The sequence below is a fragment of the Danio rerio genome, chromosome 6, assembly GCF_052040795.2.
Source record: "Danio rerio strain M-AB ecotype USA chromosome 6, GRCz13ab, whole genome shotgun sequence".
In the NCBI taxonomy this organism is placed as follows: Eukaryota; Metazoa; Chordata; class Actinopteri; order Cypriniformes; family Danionidae; genus Danio; species Danio rerio.
Genome location: NC_141026.1, coordinates 19,796,749 through 19,817,880, shown reverse-complemented (window position 1 = coordinate 19,817,880; position 21,132 = coordinate 19,796,749). Strand labels below are relative to the sequence as shown.

Genomic DNA, 21,132 nt, shown 5'->3' with positions numbered 1-21,132 from the left:
ATTTGTTTTGTTTTGGAGATTAAACTAAGTCTAACGGATGTTGAGCTACACGAGAGTGAATGAGACATTTTTCATTAATGGTCAAATATCTCTTCAACAAGAAATGTTCCAAATATTGGAGAAAATGTAGAGCAGCAGGTCACACAATAACCATCTGATGAATGTGTACATTTATAAAATGATTACAATTTAAAAAGTTAATATATGTAACTATTAACAATTTATTATAATTCTTACTTGGCATATCATGTAATTAATATCTTTAACCAAATTGCACGCCCAATTTGCATACTTGTACACACACATGAACAGTCCTACGAAGGACAGAAGGATAAGGATATGGAGTTTCCTTTTGCGAAGCTGCCAGATTCTATATGACGTACAGCTCAAGATGTGTCTTAAAATAGAAGTCACCCCTCCCCCTCTCATTGTATGATATCTGAAAGGAGATGAATGGTGACTCCAGCACTGGTCACATGTAAATGACTGTGTCATGCTCTCTTATGAAGCAGAATTTCCCATCCCATCTCAATAATAGGAAACTGAGGCAGAAACTGGTTCAGTTCTTGACCACCTCAACAAATATACATAATGAAAACAGATCATTTATTTAAACCTACAACTGCCATAATCACACATTAACAAAGACTGCAGTTTTTCAACACAGAGATCCATGTAGGGCACTGCCAATGTCAGTAGTGGAACTAATGATCAGCTAAATGGTTTAAATGATGGCTGCACTGAATTAAGCCTGTTTAACCCCCACCATTAGTGTGTAATAGACACACAGGGTCTGTATATGGCCTACTTTTGACCATGAGAAGAGGCTGCAGTTCAGCTTCAGGATGTCCTGAGGGGACATCAGGGAGTTTTTTTGAAAACAAACAAACACAAAATATTAAAAGTGACAGGTGATGTCCATAACACATGCACATAAAAACAGAGGAACAAAAACTACAACATTGCAACACAACACAAGCACACACATAAATACTCAAGATGTTCCAAGCCCTCACTTATTTTCTGTTTTGTCCCCAGTGATGTGACAGAATGCTCTATTCGATGATGTATGTGTTTTAAAGCATGTGTGCTTGTGAAGGGGAAACAACTACAGCATGACCCACTTTAGAAGTCATATATATGTATGCAGACTGCTTTCGCAGCTTATCCATCCATCTCTCTCCCTCTCTTTCTCATACAACACACACACACACACATCCATAACAAGGACAATCTAAGCTATTTAATATGACAAATGGCTCTATCTCAGTCCTTTTAATATCTTGGCAAAATATTATCACTTCCTCCACAGGCGTTGCCTCAGAAAAGCTATTCCAATTCATAACACGTTTCACCAAATAACAGTGGAAAAAGAATTACGGAATTATCAGAGCAAATATCAAGAGGCACAGAATACCAACGAGCATTCATCAGGACAGGCATATGATTATGATTAATGTGTGTCAGGAGGATTTTCAGTGCACCTCTAATCTTTCCACAAGTCCCTTGACAACATCCTAGATTATTACAGTTTATAATTTTATTATTAAATTCAATAATTGTATTTTAGGTAATGTTAATTCAGTGTTTAATATTTAGAGTTATTTAAAGGATTTAGTTATTTAGAGCAGAGATCTTCTGATCCTGGTCCTGAGGCACCTAAAGCAGCAAATTAGGCTTTTTAAGATCATTTGCTAATTTACTGTACGTGCAGATGTGCTGAAGCAGGTTGGAAATAAACTTTTCATGTCCGCAGGAGCAGGGCTGAAATCCCAGAATTAGAGACTTATTTCAGTGTTGTGATTTACCATAATGGTTTTATCCCTTGGCACATTTTAAACTAAAAAATTGCAATTGCAAAAGGAAAGGTAATTAATTTTAGGCAAACAAAATAACTCATTCTGCTTGTTTGTTTTATTTATTTGTTTATTTTTTAGCTTATCTTTAAAAAATTTACTTCAAAAATTTAAATTACTGCCACAAACAGCATGTTCTGAAGTACAGTACACGTTGTTGGATTGTTTACTGTCATTTATGAGCCTGGACTCAAGTATTTTTTCATTATGTCTCGAGTTTCATGGGTGTATTTTTAGTAAAAGCCAAAAATACATTATATGTATTGATTTGTCTTTTGTATAAAATCAATAGAATGATAAAGATACATGAAGACACCATAAAAATACAAAAAATACTTTTGATTAGTATTGTGCATTGCTAAGAACCTAATTTGAACAACTTTAAAAGGCAATTTTCTCTATTTGTAGATATTTTAACACTCAGATTCTCATGTATCTCAGTCAAATACTGTCCTAGCAAAACATTCATCAATGGGTAGCTTTTTAATTCAGCTTTCAGATGAAGAATAAACCTGATTTTGTGGTCCAGGGTCACATTTATTATTTCAACTCATTTACCCATAGCAGCAAAGAAATCAGTCTAAAATGTGTTTGCAGTTAATATCTAACTTCCACATTGCAAAATAAGATGAATAATGCACATGCAGCTGCTGTGTTGAGCACCGAGCAGACACAAAAGCTGCAGTATTTTAACAGGTGCAACCTTGTGACTGCATTTGAATTAAAGGATTTTCAGTTGACAAGAGGGAAATCAATAACATGATACTAACAAAAAGATTAACCATAACTATAGGCAAAACACTTGAAACATATATAGAAAACTATAAAAATCTACAGTATATGTATTGAACATTTTCCATATGATAAATAGACAATCTAATTTAAAATTAGAAAAAAAACTACTTTGATATTCCATGACATTTTTAAAATTTATTTCCCTAACTTGTTTGGAACAGTCCTTTTAAATTCCACAATATTCCAAAAATTGAACAGTGAGAACACTGAAAATTCCTTAATACCGAAACATGGTCACCTTAATTTTTCCAAATCTTGAAGGCAGCACACACTTAAGGTCTTGACTATATGTTTAAACATTTTTAGTTTCCACATTTAATTTAAAGACAAGTATTGGCCTTGCAATACAAACAACTAGATTTGTTATTACACCACAAATTTCAATGTAACATTCCTTTGCATTGATGGAAATAGTTACATTATTTAGTACATTAAGCGAGCAATTTGACTTCAAAAATCTACGTTTCTACATCTGCATCTTCTGTTTTTTCTTATTTTCTATAGTTAGAGGTTATGAGACATGTACAGTGCATCCTAAATCACATTCTTCCCTATATAGTATGTGAACAACAGTATCCAAGTAGCCAAGTAGTATGTTTGAATTGACAGCATTTGAAATAAAAGCTGACGAGAAACACCCAGATGACTGACTACTTCCAGCAAGATTCTGAAGTGCACATCCAGTGGACACTATGTCATCAGGCCACGTGACAGAATTTCTAAAGTAAAGCAATGCAGCTAACATGGCCATGATGACCTGGCAGATGTAGTACATCCAAATTCCATACCTAATGTTCATACTATAAAGAATGTACTTTTCTAATGGTCAAAGTAAATTCAATTACAATCGTAGTATACCTACTTGAGAAATATGTGATTGCGAACACAATATTTTGATGGAGCACAGTGTACTTCATCTAATTTCAACTCAACACAACTCAACTATATGCATTACTGACTATTATACTGTAATATATAATATATGGCAACAAGCTGAACCAACTGGTTAAATGAAGACATCTAGACTTCTCCTAGTGTTTCTCAACTACGTTTCTGGAGGACCACCAACTCTGCAAATTTTCCATGGCTGCGTCTGAAGCCGCCTACTACTCAGTAGGTACTGCATTTGAATTTAAACGTACTACTCGGCCGTTAGAAAAGTACGTTCTATACAGTATGAATGTGAAAAGTATGAATGCAATTCGTACGTACTACATCCGCTATTTTGTCAGGGTCACATGACCCACCTAAGTCAGTTGTGTCGCTTTACTTCCATTCATGAAGGGCATCATGGGATAGCGCAGCGTGCATGGGATGCACACTCCAGAATCTCGCCTGAAGTAGCAAGTCATCCTAGTACTTCTTGCATACTTTTTTTCGAATTCAGACATACTACTTGGCTAGCATACTGATTTTAGCATACTATATAGTATGGAAGTATGCGTTTTCGGATGCAGCCCATGTTTCCTTAACTAAACACACCTGATTCAGATCATCAGGTCATTAGCAGAGACTGAAAGGTCTGTATTGGGTGTGACAGACAAAAGAGAGATCTAAAACATGCAGTGTTGGTGGGCCTCCAGGAACATGGTTGAAAAACACTGATTTTTGGACAATTTAGTTTAAACAGCTGGGTTAAAATATGTATTTTACATTTAATTTACAGGGCCCTATCAAACACAATAAGGTGCAACGAGGCACAAGACGTGCTTGCCTCGGGTTTGCTCCAACGTGTTGCTATTTTCAGACCATTGCAACCTTAATTTTCCCATTTTCCTCCACATTGTTTAAGTAGCAAATTAATTTGTGCCACTTTGTGGACTCATGGGTCTTCCAGTCTAGAAAAAAGGTGTTTTATGGCACATTGTTGGTGCGTTGCTATTTTGAGAAACTAAAATAGACTGTGCAATTGACCAGATGTAAGCAGGTCTAAAGTCCAGCGAACAGTGCGTTAGTTGTGCGCCTCATTTACACGTTGCTCGAAACACAGAGGATATATAGCAATACGCAAACATCTGTACAAATGAAAAAGAATTAAAGGAATAAATATAAAATAAAATAAATATAAAAACCACTACCAATACCACTACCACTCCATGCCTTCTTCATCTCGGGGGGCTTTTTTTAGTTATTCACAATATCTTGCTTTTGTGTATTGTATATTGTATTATTGTACTTTTGTTTTATTTATTTATTTATTATATGCATATTTATATATATTTTTTTATTAAAAACAAGACTAGATTTGTCCACTTGTCACGTTTGAGATCATATGGGGCATAGAACGTGTTTGAATATAACTCACTTTCCCTGGAAGGGGAACTTCAGTGCTATAAGTGGATTTTATCCACGTATGGGGATTTCGTTCAGAAAGCCAATTGTCTGAAAGAGTATGTAAATGGGCCAATTAAATGCCAAACGTATTGGCAGCGTCAGCTTGCTCACCTGATGCTTGTTGCAATTAATTTAGCATAAAAGCACAGCAAAAGCAAGAAGATGCAACCTTTTCACTTTAGAGACTTCTACAGCCTTCTGAGAGAGTCGATGAGGGTTCCTCCAGCTGATATCCAGCAATTTTAAGCGAACGAGAGCGGTCTCCTGGTCCAGAGTGTGTACACGCGGCAGCAGACGTCGAGCTGGGCTTCTCCATTGCCTGGCGTTCTATGGGTCCATTCCTACAGAGTGGTGCGTTCAAAGTTGCAAATTTCACTAAGAGAGCTAAAACAGTTGTGCAGCAAGTCCTTTTCAGGATGACGCTCCGACCGTGAGTTTCTGGATGCTGTGCTTTCCTGTCCTCGGATGATGGGCACGAGCACTGCGTTGCATGTCTGAGGGTCCAGCATGTTGATGCGGTGCTCGCGGGCAGTTCATGTCATCATTATGATGTCATGTTTGTTGCGCAGTTAAGATCGCGGCTAGCCCTTGCAAAAGGGCGAACCACCACAGCTGTCCCCTGCACTGCAGCGAGCTATTGCGCAGGCCAGAGGGTTCCAGTGGGAGGTTTTCGGTCGCCTTTGGGCCCGCGGACCTCCCGCTCCTCCAAGTGCTCCATCCAAGCTTTGAGCAGAAAAAGCGATCCGTCTAACCAGATGGTAGCCCTTACGTTCGATGACACTGGGGACCAGACATCCACTGCTGCATCGGAGGGTGGGCTTTCATTGTTCGACGAGGATCCAGACCCGCTAGTCCCTTTCGGGCAGGTGAGCGATGTCAAAACGGATCCTGAAACGGACATGTTAGCCGTGCTTTCCCGGGCTGCTTCGGCCGTGGGGCTAGAGATGGTTCATCCCCCAGCTTTGCGGCTGGACCGACTAGATGGGTGCTACGTAGAGGACAAGCGGGCCAAGCCTTCGAAGCCTCTCGTCCCCTTCTTTCTGGAGGTGCACAGTAGGCTCGCGCAGTCTTGAAGGGCACCTTTTTCTGTCCATGCTGTGTGTTCCTCCGCCCTCACTACTCTTGACGGTGGAGCAGCCAGGGGGTATGAGGCAATTCCTTAGGTCGAGTGCGCCATTGCGGTCAATCTTTGTCTGAGTAGCGCCTCTTCTTGGCAGGGTCCGCCTCGTCTCCCGGCAAAAGCCTGTAGGTAATCTGCCTCTCTCAGTGCCAGAGCTTACACGGCTGCGGGCCATGCTGCTTCCGCCTTGTATGCTATGGTGACCTACCAGCGCTACCAAGCGCAGGCGCTGGCCCAGCTGCACGAGGGTGGAACTGACCCCCTGAAGCTTGCTTCGCAAGCTCCGCACCACAATCGACTATGCTCTTCAGACCACTAAGTCTGCTGCGTGTGCGATGGGGAGGACAATGTCCACATCAGTGGTTCAGGAGTGCCACATCTGGCTAAACCTGGCTGATATGCGTAGATTCAACAAAGTCCGTTTTCTTGATTCCCCTATATCCCAGGCTGGCCTGTTTGATGTGATGGGTAATGTCATCTATCAGCAGGACCATAAGCCTGCTCAGCCCGCCGAGCCATCCACATCTCGTAGCCCGCCTACGAGAGCTGCCCCGCCCGCGTTTCCGGCGAAGGGGGCGCATCAAGCACCCCAAAAGCAGGCAGCCCCCCCTGCCCAAGGCAGCGTTAAGTACAGTAATGGACCGCGAAGCGTACCTGAAACAGGTCATCCGAGAAGAGGGAATTTGCTCTTTCCCCGCTGGAGAGCCGGGCCCTCGGCTACGTGATTCAATTCGCAAAACAACCCCCAAGTTCACAGGTGTGTATTACACTGGGGTCAGCCCCCTGTCCGCCCCTGTCTTGCGAGAGGAGATTGCTGTCCTCCAGGCAAAGGATGCAATCAAGCCGGTACCTCCAGCCGAGATGGAGAGCGGGTTTTACAGCTCATAAAAATAAGTAAGGGCCAGGGAATCACGTTGGAAGTCTTTGCCTCTCTATAATGCAGGTGCGCTCATGCTATGTCTGGCTATTCTCTCATCGGAGGCGAAGGTAAGGTGCAGTCATTATGGCGTTTTCCAGACATTTCCCCATACGTGGATTAAATCCGCTTATAGCATTGAAGTTCCCCATCTGAAGGGGAACGCTCTGGTTACTAAAGTAACCCTCGGGGAACGGAAATGCTATATTGCATCGCCATAATGATTGTTCCTTAGATGTAGATATCAGTCTCTTCAGCTTAAAAAGGTTGCTGCATTTTGCTTTCGCTGTGCTTTTCATTATTAATTTGGGACTTAATTGGCCTGTTTACATACTCAGACAATTGGCTTTCAGAACCAAATCCCCATATGTGGATAAAATCCACTTATAGCATTGAAGTTCCCCGAGGCTTACTTTGGTAACCAGAGTGTTTTTTTGAGCACACTTTATTATTACTTTTTATTTATTAGTTTGCTGGAAATTAGAACTGAATTTAGAAATAGTTTATAAACAAATCTTTGCGCTTAACAAAATAAATTAATTATGTAGATTAATGGATGCCTGTGCATACAACACCGTTTCCTTATCCACGAAAGAGATGATCTGTTTATCTGTTTTCTCACTAGTGAAGCGTTCAGTTTTTCACACTTACAAAGTCTGTTATATAAATAGCAAATGCGCCAAGGAGGGACGCACCTAACTCTTAAAGGGAATAGGAGATGAGACTCTTGATTGTTTAACACAACCATAACTCATTAAGAGAACAAGCACAACCCTGTTAGACCATTTGCCGCAGCGCAAAGCATATTTTTCCGTCCTTAAAACAGCAAAAGTGGATTTGGACATGCCCTTGATGCTTTTGCTCCTTGCACTTTAGACTTTGCGCCTAGATTGTTGAAATAGAGCCCAAAATTTTAACCAAGGATTAAGGTTTGTCCATATTTCGGTTAAAACAACCCTGTATTTTTTAGTATACCAATTTAAGAATCATTTTATAGGTACATTGGTCCATTACTGCTAGTTGCATATAAAGCCTTCAAGATGGTATACTATATAATATATCACATTGATTGAGCTTTCTTTCTTTTTTTTCCCTTTTTTTACTGTACATGATACCACTGGGCAACAATTTTCAATAAACTGAAATAAATGCAACATGCTGACAACTGTATTCACACGAGTGAGATAACGTTTGACTAATCATCAAATAATACAAGACTTTTCACATTAAAAGCACTTTCATCTGTTCACATGGATACATATAAATTAAAACTGAATAGTCCTGCAAGAATTGTCTTACCACTTTGGGTTTGAATGGAGGCTGTACTTCTCTGTTTGCCAGGCGATCCCAGTCAATGCGACGGAAGAAAGCATGTTCCCTAATATCTCTCTCACCCTCTTGACCACAGCCCAGGCGTTTTGAAGGGTGTTTGGTCATCAGCTGAGACACAAGACAAATTGTAATCATTACAATCGTTTCATGAACTTTTAATAAAGTGAGAAACAACATGACAAGTTGCATGGATAGTTCACACAAATGTTTTGGATATAATATAACTTTGAGCTGACTATTAAAATGCTGTACAGCAGAGGTGTCCACACTCGGTCCTGGAGGGCCGGTGCCCTGGAAATATTAGCTAGCTCCAACCCTAATCAAAAACACCTGAACCAGCTAATTAAGCTCTTACTAGATATACTAGAAACTTCCAGGCAGGTGTGTTAAAGCAGGTTGGAGCTAAACTCAGCAGGACACCAGCCCTTCAGGACCGACTTTGGACACCCCTGCTGTACAGTATGTGATTCAACCCACATCTAACCCTGTTTTTAAAAGAGATTAAATGGTGACTTAAATTTGTCTGGAAAGCTGGCTTCAGGAAAATGTGTAATTCATTATCACCCTATAGTCGTGGACTTTTCTGGGTCAGCTTCTGACAGCCACTATATATCTATTAGTAAGTGGCACAGCTTACAAGACATAAATTCGCACACAAAGACGCACACACACACTCCAATAATGCCCAGAAATGAAAACAGATGAACTTACACTGACCGAAAGACAGAAGGTGAGAGATAACTATATAAAAGTCAGACAATGTGATGATGCAGATCATTATTTATGTTGTGTCTTGCTTCCACTGACATTTCTGAAAGCACCTTGAGTTGTAATGACAAATTCAATATGTGGAAATTAAACATTTATCTTTCACCTTGATGAAAGTTCTTTCTAAAATGTTACTCCAATTTAATGTTATTTTGTTTTTAAAAAAAAAAAAGATTTTAAAGCAAAATCAGCCATGTAGTTCATTAGTGTCTGGAATCTGCATCGATGGATTGCTCTTCAGTGTTTGGACTCTCAGTAGTGATTATCAAATAACACTGAACTAAGCTAAACTGAACTGAACTTAAACACTGAAAACTGGACTACACTATTTAAATTTACTATGATCTTCTATGTGAAGCTGCTTTGACACAATCTACTTTGTAAAAGCGCTATAAAAATAAAGGTGAATTGAGATTGAATTGAATCTTGGCTAGTTTATGCATGCAATCACTTTATCATAACACTGTCACAGTATCAGTATTTTGTCAGTGATGTTTACAGATATGCATCATACAGTAAAAATATATGTAGAATTGTGAAGACACAAGAAAGGGAGTTGATATCTACAGTATATAGACAACAGAGCCAAAAGTACTGAATCTTGAAATGTCTTTGTTGATGTCATTTAATAAAGATGTTGAAAATAATAAACACTACCGGATGGTGTATCACAGTGGTTAAGTGAGAAAAAAAGAGATCTGTTTTTCTTGCATTCTAAACATCTGGCAAGGTAAAATAATTAAAGTTTTAGTCTTTAGTCATACTGACACTGAATTTAATGACAACAGGCTGGATCCATGGCAAAAGAAAGCCTAAACCCTGATAAGACTGTTATTAAAAATGAAACCAGGGGTTCATGAGCTTTTTATCTAAATTGGATCAGCTCCTCCAGTGAATTTCTGATGGGCTCTGCGAAGATGTGTGCAATATAATTGATTAAAAGTAGTACCAGAAATACAAGGAACAATTTTCCTTTTCTCTACATTTTAGTAATTTTCATTGAACATTCTTTAGGACAGTGGTTCCCAATTCCACTGCTTTGAACATATACTGTATTGATTTCAAATATTAGCAGATTTTGTTAAAATGATCTTTGATTCATAAGAACATCTGCAGAACTGTTCCGAAGCTTAAGATTCAAGATATCTGTAAAAAGAATAAAGTATCTGGTGAATTTTATGCTGGCTTAGACTGAAAACTCACCCCTTTGCAGATGGAAACTGCTTCTTTGGACAAGGTTTTAGAGTAGGAGACATTGTGTTCCATAATAGACTGGAAAAGTTCATCTTCATCCTCACCATCAAATGGAGGCTGAGAATAGAAAAAAAAAACACAGTTAATATCATATTAAAGTAAATTATTACAAACTACAAAGTCTGATAATAAATCTGTGTTTTAAAACTCGTGCAAATGTGACATTATAGAATTTACTAGAAGCATCTTAAAATATACCACGGGAAAGACAATCATTATGCCTGGACAAAGTAACCCTATCATAGTTTTTATTCGTAAAACCTTACACTGACCTGCCACTTTATTAGGTACTCCTGTTTAACAACTCGTAAATATAAATATCTAATCATCTAAATCACATGGCAGTAAATCAACACTTGCAGACAAGAGGAGCATTCCAATCAGCTCCCTTGTTCAGTTGTCAGGTCTCAGTTGCAAAAATTGTTCTTATTTACTGTATTACGCTTGCTTCCTGAAAAATCTCACAATATATAACAAAAATCATGTGTTGATGCTCACTATACAGTATAGTATGTCTTCTTAACTTCATCTTCATTAAAACATACCATGAACCGCAAGCTGTGACCACTATTTTATTAGGATTGTGAAGCAGTTCCTAGCTGAATGGATGTAGTAAAGTAGGCATTACATTCAGAAAGATGGATAAAAGGGTTTGGGGAGAGTTATAACAACAGACTCCTCCTTCACATCATTTCTGTTTGTTAAAACTGATTGTTAGTGCAGCATGGTTAAATATGTAAGCCATGCCCAATTTCTAAAACAAAACAAAAAAAAAAAACTGAAAGTGCATTTTCAGATTTTAATTAAAGATTAGAAGGACAAACAATGTTTTTTAATGACATGGACAGATCAATTGGTCACCACAAAACTAGCAATGTGAGCTAACAAAAATGGTTAGTTTTGATTTCTCGCGGACTTTAAGCTCTTTTTTTAAATAACCTGTTTTTGTTTATCAGGCATAAATTAATAGATTTAGACAGAACTATCTTGAAACATTAAGGCCCATCGTACAGTGCATTCGGACATGTATTCATAGTGCTTCACTTTTTCCAAATTTTTTTATGTTACAGCTTTATTCCAAAATAGATTAAATTCATGGATTTCCTCAAAATTCTACACACAATACAGCATAATGACAATTATTTAAATCTTTCAAAATTTTTTTTTTGAAATGATTGCAAATTTATTAAAAATAAAAAAGCTGAAAAAAATAACATGTACATAAGTATTCACAGCCTATGCTCAATACTTTGCTGTTGCACCTTTGGCAGCAATTACAGCCTCAATACTTTTTGAATATGATGCCACATGCTTGGCACACCTGTCTTTGGGAATTTTTCCCAATTCGGAAGCGATAGTGTACAGCCATTTTCAGATCTCTCCAGAGATGTTCAATAGGATTTAGGTCTAGGCTCTGGCTTGGCCACTCAAGGACATTCACTGAGTTGTTGTGAAGCCACTCCATTAATATTTTGGCAGTGTGCTTTGGGTCACTGTCCTGCTGGAAAAGGTCAAGAGCACTCTGAAGCAGTTATTCATTCAGGATTGTCTCTCTCTGTACATTGCTGCGTTCATCTCTCCCTCTATCCTGACTAGTCTTCCAGTTCCTGCTGTTGAAAAAAAACATTCCCACAGCAGGATGCTGCCACCACCATGCTTCACTGTAGGATGGTCTTAGCTTGGTGATGAGCAGTGCCTGGTTTTCTCCAAAGAGTTTAATTTTAGTCTCATCATGTCAGGGTGACATGATGGGGAAAAGGAAGCTTATCTCTTTTCATCAATTTATTCAAACAAGCAGTTAATTAATAAACAGGAGAAGCAGGTAAGTGATAGTCTTTGTAGATGAGCAGATGGAATGTTGTTTACAATGTAAACAAGGAGCTTCAGTCAAACATATAGCATAAAGTTGCTTCCCTTTATGATAGCTTGTTTATCCACAGGTTTGGGAGACACTACCATAGAAGAAACATTCACTGGAGAGGGGAAACATCCACGGAAGAAGGCGAGTCAGGGAGAAGGTAGGAAGAACCTGGGGAGGCTTTATAGTAGCACTGATTAAGGGAACAGGTGCAGGTGATTGGCGAGAGAGAGTGCTGATTGGGAGAGTGGGAGCAAGCCATGGGTGTGACACATCAGACCAGAGAATTCTGGCTGTTTCTCAATATGCGTTCTTCAGCGGTCTTGCGTCCTCGTGTAACGTAATCATCAGCTGCCAAAGTTCTGTTCCAATACTCAAGACCGCAAGTACGGAAGACGCGTGAAACTTCCCGGATATGAGCTTGATATCGAAGACGCACTGATGCAGACTTGAGCACCAAACTCGCTCTGGAAGTCCCAGAAGTCATTGCGACTGAAGGTAGGAAGCGCAGCATTTTATTTAGATTTATTATTAAAGTTCAGAGATATCACTTATTTACCTCAGGAGTTTCCCTAAATAAAACGTTGAAAGTAAACATTAACATGAATATCTTAATAAAGGAATAAACACATTAAGGGTGTTTGTTTGCTGAAATTCACATTAAAATTTGTTTTATTTATATTGTGACCTGGACGAGCTCACAGAGACTAACATTATACATAAGTTTCTGTGAGGAGTTATGCATCCCTACTTTCTCCATATTTTTTCCATTCACATTTGTACACAGCATCTTATAACCTATATATTTATAACAAATATGTACATACAAATCAACATCCACATTTTTTTGACTAACTGCATCTCTGTTTAATGTTCATCGTTTTTTTTTCCCATATTTATTTTGTGTTGTCACTTGTCACTTTATGTACAGTAGAAGCTTCTGTAGCCAAAACAAATTCCTTGTGTGTGTGAAGCATACTTGGCAATAAAACGTATTCTGATTCTGATTATGGGGTATTGTGTGTAGAATTTTGAGTAAATAAATTAATTTAATCCATTTTGAAATAAGGCTGTAACATAAAAAAATGTGGAAAAAGTGAAGCGCTTTGAATACTTTTCGGATGCACTGTACACCCACAAGACATGAATGGTATACATAAAATAGACCCTCTAGACTTAATTAATGGTTGAAATTGTTGCTGGTATGGAAAAATACAATTATTTATCTTTAATGTACTTAAAAAAGTGAAAGATATCAGTTCTGCTGTTGTTTATAAATTCCAGTTGTGATCTTGTACAACAAGGACGTTTTCATATCACCATCAATGACCCAATGTTTTGTAAACTAAGCTTCTTACTGTCCTTACCAGTCCCCAAATGTGTGTACTGTACTGTACATGACATACTGACCCATGACCCTAAAAGCTATAGGAAGTTGACTGAGACCAAGGTCAAGAAGATTTTCGCTGTTATTAAAAACGAACATCAGAATGGGATAAAAAAACGAAAATTTGATTGACTTTGAACATGGCCCGGTTGCTTGTGTCAGAAGTGCTGGTCTGAGTATTTCAAAAACTGCTGATGAACTCAAATTTAATACACAGTCATCTCTGGTGTTGACATTGAATGTTTAAAAAAAAAAAGATTTAATATCCAGTGAGTGACAGTTTAATGGGTGAAATGGTTTTTCCCTTTTTGATCCTAGAGGTCAGATAAGAAGGGTCAGGTTGGTTCAAGCTAACACAAACAAATGTGCACTTTGAGCACCTTAGTACCAGCTGATCATTGACCAAATGGGCTTACAATGATTTCACTTAAATAGCTTCCATTCCATATCACTAGATATCAATCTAATAGACAACCTCCATCCAACAAATCTATAACAGTAGGATGACTCTGAGCAATTTTCTCAACACTATTAAGTCTTAGCCATGGATAACCGAGGCAGTTCTAAAGGCAAAAAGGTCCAACCTTGTACGAGCAAGATGTGTGAAAAAAAATCAACTTAGCACTGTTTAAACAACATGGTATTGATATACAAAAATGGTACTATATTGTTTATGTTGTTTATTGAGTATTTTTTTGTTGTTTCATAAGATAGCAAGGCTATTTGAATACTTTAGTAATAGAAGAGAAGATACATTCACAGATTAAGATACACACCAAGAAGATTAGACAGAACAGGTTGTTTTGATTGTAAACGTACACCAGCTAAATGAATGAATCAACAGAACTTCATTTTTCGGACACCCATCTATACAACTGACAGACTTATACTATAATTAATTATTAGATATCCAGACTATTAATAGAGAAATCAACAAAGATTAGAGATTATATGTATTGTTTAGCAAATGATATGGAATTCTCTAAAACTGACAAAAAGAGATACATTTTTATTGAGAGCTCTTCTTTGGGTATAGTAGATGGTGTCAGTATTAAACTGTACACTACCTGACAAAAGTCTTGTCGTCAATTCCAGTTGTGAAAGCAACCAATTATAACTTGACTTCTGGTTGATCATTTGGAATAGTGGGAGAAGGTATATTTTTCAGATGAATCATCTGTTGAACTGCATCCTAATCATCACAAATACTGCAGAAGACCTACTGGAACTCGCATGGACCCAAGATTGTCACAGATATCAGTCAAGTTTGGTGAAGGAAAAATTATGGTTTGGGGTTACATTCAGTATGGGGGCATGCGGGAGATCTGGGGCCTCATGTACGAAGACTTGCGTGGAAATCTTACTAAAACATTGCGTACGCACAAAGCTGTAAATGTGTGTACGCAGAAAAAATATTCAGATGTATGAAACACTGCGTACGCCGTATCTCACGCATATTCTTTTGTACATCTGAATGAACGTGAAACTGAGCGCAACATGCACGAGCACAAAACCCCTCCCTGCCTCCTCCCCCGTATGAATATGCTAATGACTATGCTAATGGCAAAACCCAACGAAAAAGGAATGTCAAAAGCAAGCAAAAAGAGAAACTTTGAACAGAATGTGAATTGGAGGTGCTGCTTTCGGAGGTAGACCAGAGAAAAGCGCTGTTATTTGCAAATTTGTTCTCCGGAATTAACAACAAAAGAAAAAAATAGAGTGGGAGAGTTTAGCTGATGCGGTCAACACAGTTGGGTCTGAACATCGCACTGAGTGCATTAAAAAAAAGAAATAGTGTGGTTTATATCTGTAAAATGTTGCAGGACGGTTAACAGTCTCAGTGGCGCTACTCGTAAGACGCATGTGATCATGAATTGATACGTTCGAGCATGAACTCGGCTCGAATCCAGCATCTGGTGAACTCTTTCTTGTTTTTTCCCCCGCTACATATCAGATTTTGCCAACTATTTATCACGAGAAAGACAAGTAGGAATCATCAATAAGTTCATATCAATAAGCATCATATTTTATTTGCACATTTATTGAATGGAAATGTTTCTGATTCACGCATGCAAATTCATCTTCAGATAGTGTCTTTATAGCAATGTGCGTGCGGTAGATTGCTCAGATTACATTGGGAAAACAGGCGACTGCTGCAAATTGTGCTTTAATGTTTAGCTGGTCAAATGTATGGTATGGAAACCTTATATACCTGCTGAACCCGTCTCATACAGCTGCCATTGCAAGGCTCAGACACTTTGTAGAGAGGAATTTAACACAACTGCCTCTAGGAGTCGCCAATGGAAATAAAACAGACACGCACAAAAAATGTGCGTACGCCTGCCAGAAAGCTGCCGTGAAGCTGCGCACATTCCCACGTTTAGTTCATTGTTAGTAAATCCAAACGTGAGCGATTCTGAGCGTGAAACCTGGCATACGCAAAGTTTTTGTGCGTACGCAGCATTGATACATGAGGCCCCTGCAGAGTGGATGGCAACATCAACAGCCTGAGATATCAAGACATTCGTGCTGCCCATTACATTACAAACACAGGAGAGGGCAAATTCTTTAGCAGGATAGCGCTCCTTCTCATACTTCATAGATGTTTACATTAGATGTCGCCTATGCTGTTGGTGTCTACTGGAAGAAATGCATCAATAGAGCCGCCATTTTAGTACAGGGGAGCACTCCTTTGAAATGAACGTGGGACCAATGTGCTGTGGAGAACTGGACATCCAAAGCCAGAGATAAATACACATATACACATATAACTATGATCAGGAGTTTTCCCGGTGGTCAGTATGCAAATATTTTTTTTAAATTACAAAAATGATAATTTTACATAATTTTTCTACATCAAGTAACCACATGGGCATTGCTGACAAAGAGTGTGTGTTTGTGTGCATGGAAACGTATTATCCTCCCTCTCTGTTAAATTTGATTTAATCCGTGTCCTGAAACATACCCCCTGTCCACGAAGGTGGAGTGATTCTTTTGTGAATAAATCTCCGTTATGAGCGACTCCTTCACTTACCCGAGAATAATACAAGGTTCTAGCACCGCAGCATCTCATCATATTTCATTTACATTGTTTGCTGATTTTATTTAACCAAACTAGCATAGGCCTTGTATTAGTGCAAGTTAGTGCTACTTTCCTTATAGTGCAGTAAGTGAGTCACTGTATTATCAATAATACTTAAACATATAAAAATCTAATAAATGAAATCTTACCTATGAAATGTTCTGCCTTTGTGCTTTGTTTTCTTTGTTTGCTCATTACTACACCCGTACACAGTGTTAAAGTCCAGCATCTTCAGATTGGGTTTAGTCTTGACTAGTGCGGTTGAATGACATTTGACCTAGAAGCACTGTACAGATGTGGCAACACTATTGAAGCATGTTTAGGGTTCGTATGTGATATCTAGTGTATATATTTATGCTCATTCTTCAGCCGCCACATCAAAGTTTCTGAAAGCAAAGATGATCATGATGCTCCAGGATTGGCCGGCTCATTCACCAGTCATGAATTTTATTGAGCATCTGGGGTACGATGGAGGAGGCACTGAAGGTGAATCCAAACACTCTTGATGAACTCTAGGAGACCTGCAAGAACACTTTCTTTGCCATTCGAGATGACTTTATTAGTAAGTTATGTGAGTCATTGCAGAGATGTTTGGATGCAGTCGTCCAAGCTCATGGGAGTCATACACAGTAATAATAATCTTAATAATAATCTTTTCCACTCAACTATGACTTTATATTCTATAATGTACATTATTTCTGTTAAGTGATAAGACTTTTGTCTTAGCAAAGTCAGACCTTACTGTCCTAATTGAATCAATAAATATCAAGGCATGATCATATTTTATTTTGGTAAAATAAGTGCAATCTAGAGGCCTTCGCCTTTCATATAAACCACTTCTAAAACCAAATGATCAGCTAGAGGTCAAGTTATTATTTGCTGTTCCTAAAACTTGGATAGGCAACAAGACTTTTGTCAGGTAGTCGTAGCTTATGTGCTTTATATTTTTGAATATTTCTGTCAAAATGTTTAGTCACATTACAAATTTCGCAAACCTATTAAAAGCAAAAAATGCATATAATATGTAAGCAGAAGGTCACAGCCACCAATTTAAGATTATAATAGTTGGAAATTCATAAACTCACTTGTCCAGCCAGCATCTCATACAGAAGGACTCCATAAGCCCACCAGTCCACAGAGCGACCATATGGCTGATATGCTATTATCTGAAAACAGACAGAACAAAAAAAAAAGTTTTTTACTTTTAAACATCATTACTTTTAAAGATCAACATAATATCAACACAATAGGTTTTGCTTATTAATAATTATATTAATAATTTTTTGTGCTTAAAAAAAAATTGTCCATGCTTCCATCGTTCCCGTAATCTGGATGCACACATCATGCACACAACATATCTGACTAATGTTGTGATCCAGTCAAAACATATAAACACCCACAAAATTAAGTGAATTGACTATGTAAGTCAAATATGTAACACAAACAAATATACGTAATCTTTATTATAAATCATAACCCAGAATTTCACACAGCTTGGCTGATGCAGTTTGTAGCACATTCAGTGTGTGTGTTTGTTTGCGACATCACGCTAACCCTATGTGACAGTTTTAGATCATGGCTGTAGCCGCTCAAGGTTTGGTTTGTGGGTTTAGATGTTGAATCTTTTTAAGTACACACGGTAATATTCACTAGGGAGAGAAAAAAAAAAAAAACATCCACTAATATACAGCTGACAGTATAATGGAGGGAAACATATTTTGCTATGAGTTCAGATGTTTACCTAAACCGTAAAAGTAAACAGTTATTTTGTAAGTACAAAAGAACTTGAACCTAAAGATGCTGTAGTATATTATTAATTTTGGTTAATGTTTAAAATAAGATTCATATTTTTGAATATTAGTTAGCCCAATGGTTCACTGTTAGTTCAAGTTCATTGACGTATACTATTCCTTTCAAAAAGGAAAAATTGTTAAAAGTTAAAATCTGTTAAATTGTTAAAAAAAGGCAACAAAAAACAAAACCATGAAAAACCTGCATTTTATACAGTGTAGAGATATGTTGCTCACAATTATTAATTTATAAAACACTCAAACCCTTCACTAATGTTTAAAGAGGTTAAAGAGTGACCTTATTTTGGTGGCATATGTCATGAGCTGTAATTAGCTTATTTTAAGAATAAAAAACAAATGTTTAACTTGTATATGGTTAGTCATGTGTGTAACTGCTGTTCTACCTTTGACATACTTTACACTCAAGTTAACATGCAGTTACATGCCCCCAGATAACTTGCATTACCACTGCATAATATGTAGGTCAGTCAGAGAAAGAGACCAAAAGAGAGAGAGAGCGAGTGAGTGAGTGAGAAAGAGTGATGCTTTGGGGAAAAAAAGGTGGAGGGCCAAAGACCACAGTGTAAATATAAGATATATGTCACAGGAAAAAGAACTAATGGTCTGTAAATGTGTGGATGTGTGTACAAATTTAGTTTGAAAATCCCACTTTAAATAACGGCACTTAGAATAACATGTCTATATTTTTGTGATTCTTACATAGTAAATCGTAAGTTTGATTTGAAGTAGAATTTTTTAAAAAGATAATTTACAATGATTATTCCTGATTCCAACACAAACCCATTTTTCAGAAAGTAAAGCCGCTGCGCTCCATTTTATTTTTAGTTGTCTTCTTTTATATTCATAAGCTTATTTTGCAATATCAAAGTCCGTTGATACATCCAAGATGAATTAATAGATTTTCTGATCTGAGTAATATCACATAAGTAGAAGTGTGATATGGCTGTATATCGGCACTGGTGGGAGGTGTGCGTTGGCTGGAGGCCACAGGCAGACTGCCTTAGTGCCCCACAAGAGACGATATACAGCCATATCGTATGGCTACGAGTGTAATATTGTGTTTATACAACAGTTCGATAGCATAATCAGGTGTATAAAAAGCTAATTCAAACACATAGAATCTAAAGAAAATTTTGTATGAGCAACTACTTTCTTCCATCATTCAATCACATCTTCAGCTGACTTTAGAACAGCGGAAACCGTTGCTACTTCACACACTTTAGTATTTAAATGATTCTTTAGCGTAATGTCTAAAGTGATGACAAAACAGGTGATTTTGCTAACATTTTAAAATTATAAGGCTGAACGGCATGAAATGCCATCAGTCTACAGAGATTTTCTAGTGTTTTTTCTGTTGTAATTGAGACATCACAACAATTAACCTAGAACAAGCCAAAGCAAACATTACCATATTACTGTTGTGTTTGAGATAGGGAAAAACGCTAAACACATGCAGGATTTTCTTCTTTCTTTTTACTGAACTAGTCTGCAGTAACCAAAATAGCAGACTCATTAGAAACAAACAGCTGGCCAACCATAAAGTAACCCAGGGTTATACAAAAGTGACCAATACAAAATACATACATTGCTGATACGCGAGTCCCATCTCACACTCAATACACTTAAATATATAGTATAAATAAAACACCACAACATAAAAAACAGAGAGAAATCAACTTTGAATGCCACTTACCAGTTTTCTAATGATTTGATCAGCTGTAATTTGAGATTAGTTTTTCTCCTTGAAAGGCTTATTATGCGGTCACCATCTTGTGGATTGACAACATCAACCGTCTTTGCTCTGCTCAGTATGACAAGCTTATGGATGCCAATGTGCTGTATCTCCAAAATTATAAATATTTAAAATAGGCACTATCCTTATGAATAAAATGCATGGTTGCAATTTAAACAACTACATTCTCACCTACAAAAGCCTATAAAGTACATTATGTTGTCCAACAGCTGCAATATTTGTCAAACTGTAGAGAGTTTATTCATCTGCTTTCACTCTATAAGAGATGGAGTAATACAGAAGGGCGACGAGGCTGTACGAGTGCTGATATTGCAGAATATCACACAGCTATCAGCCAATCAGATTCGAGAACCAAACAAAACTGTTGTATAAACCAAAATATTATTTAATATCAAAGGTGCAAACATGGCCTTCATGAGAGTCTGGGCAGACACATTAACTGCATTTAATCTGGCACCAAACTTTGTCAGTTATGCTGAATTGGTTAGTTGGGATTTTTTTTTTCTGGTAGAATAGAGATGAAAAGTATTTGCTTTTGAGTGAGTGGAGACATCTTTTGTTTTTCTAAAACCTTTCTTTAGGAGAGAACTCTGCCTGTTATGTCACACTAGTGCATCTGAAGTGTGTGGAGCAGAAGAAAAATCTGAGAGATGTCTGAGAGAAAGAGAGAGCAAGAGAGTTACTGTGAGTTTGTGTCTGAGGATGTCACAGCAGATTAGGGTCATCAAAATAAAGTGTGGAAGGGCAAGATATAACTTGTTTTATAAAAGAGCGTGTGTGACATAAGGACAAAACAGCTGCCACTTGTGAATGCATCCTCATGTTAGAGAGCGCTCTGGGAAGTGAAGTTGAAAAAGGATCTTCAG

At 37.8% G+C, this 21,132-nt stretch overlaps 1 protein-coding gene and 1 long non-coding RNA gene across 2 annotated transcripts in view; both read right to left on the bottom strand.

Annotated features, from left to right (window-relative positions):
• The window catches only part of LOC147843476 (uncharacterized), a 756,120-nt gene that overhangs the window by 382,821 nt on the left and 352,167 nt on the right, over window positions 1-21,132 (bottom strand). The gene's annotated exons all lie outside the window — the stretch shown is intronic.
• The window catches only part of prkcaa (protein kinase C, alpha, a), a 162,293-nt gene that overhangs the window by 4,185 nt on the left and 136,976 nt on the right, over window positions 1-21,132 (bottom strand). The window contains 3 exon segments of the mRNA NM_001256241.2: window positions 8,321-8,461; window positions 10,325-10,432; window positions 17,788-17,868. Of these exon segments, the coding sequence (NP_001243170.1) occupies window positions 8,321-8,461; window positions 10,325-10,432; window positions 17,788-17,868 (330 nt within the window).